We start from the raw sequence: 1,004 nt of genomic DNA, 5'->3' as shown, positions 1-1,004 counted from the left end.
CTCCCAACCCCGTCCAGGTCCTATACGGCCACGACGCCGAGGTGACGTGCGTGGCCATCAGCACCGAGCTGGACATGGCGGTGTCAGGCTCCAAGGTGAGCTGGGGTAGTGGAGTGGGCGGCAGGGTGGGCAGTGCCACCATCACCACCCCAACGTCCCCTTTCTCCCATAGGATGGCACCGTCATCATCCACACCATCCGCCGGGGTCTCTTCATCCGGTCCCTGCGGCCGCCCACCGAGTCGCCGTCCTCTCCCACCTGGCCGTGGGGCCAGAGGGGCAGGTGGTAGCCCAAACCACCACAGATCAACGAGCCTGCTTGAAGGTATGGCCAGGTGTCCCTGTGTCCTCCCCCTCGTCACCGTCAGCGTGTGTGTTCCCCCCTCTTTGCTCTGTCTTTCAGGACAGGTTTGCGCTGCACCTCTACTCGGTCAATGGGAAGCACCTCTCCTCCGTCCCGCTGGAGGAGGAGGTGACGGCCATGTGCCTGACGGAGGAGTTCGTGGTGCTGGGGACCATGCAGTGCGGGCTGGAGATCCGTGACCTCCAGAGGTGAGGGCTACCACCCACCTTGTCCCACCCCAACCACCTCCTTGGGGTGCCCAGGGGGCTTGAGAGGTCCCATCCCACCACTCATCTTCTCACAGCCTCAGGGCGGCCGTGCCTCCTGTGCCCATGCGGGTGCCTGTCCACAGCGTGTCTGTCACCAAGGAGAAGAGTCATATCTTGGTGGGGTTGGAGGATGGCAAGCTCATCGTGGTCGGGGCTGGGCAGCCCGCTGAGGTGAGCGTGGACCCCCACTCCAGGTGGTGGTGGGGTTGGGGGGGTCATGCCTCCATGTCCACTGGGTGCTGCTGGGCTGGGGACCTCTGCTTGTCCTCCTTGTTCTCCAGAGCAGAGGGGGACAGAGGCGGGGTGGAATGGGATGGGATGCAGGAGATATGGGGAAGGTGATATGGGAAAGGGAGGGGATGGGGATGGAGGTGGGGAAGGGGATGGAGGTGG

The 1,004-nt window shown here is 64.2% G+C and overlaps 1 protein-coding gene across 1 annotated transcript in view; it reads left to right on the top strand.

Annotated features, from left to right (window-relative positions):
- LOC104075262 (neurobeachin-like protein 2) overlaps positions 1-782 on the top strand; it is a gene marked incomplete at both ends in the record, with an annotated part of 3,834 nt that extends 3,052 nt beyond the window's left edge. Inside the window, 5 exon segments of the mRNA XM_009575704.1 lie at positions 9-95; positions 173-242; positions 245-324; positions 403-551; positions 647-782. Coding sequence (XP_009573999.1) covers positions 9-95; positions 173-242; positions 245-324; positions 403-551; positions 647-782 — 522 coding nt within the window.
- Positions 783-1,004: the final 222 nt, after the last annotated feature.

The sequence above is a fragment of the Fulmarus glacialis genome, unplaced genomic scaffold, assembly GCF_000690835.1.
Source record: "Fulmarus glacialis isolate BGI_N327 unplaced genomic scaffold, ASM69083v1 scaffold19094, whole genome shotgun sequence".
Lineage (NCBI taxonomy): Eukaryota > Metazoa > Chordata > Aves > Procellariiformes > Procellariidae > Fulmarus > Fulmarus glacialis.
The sequence above is the reverse complement of the archived record's forward strand: the minus strand, read 5'-3'. Positions and strand labels throughout refer to the sequence as shown.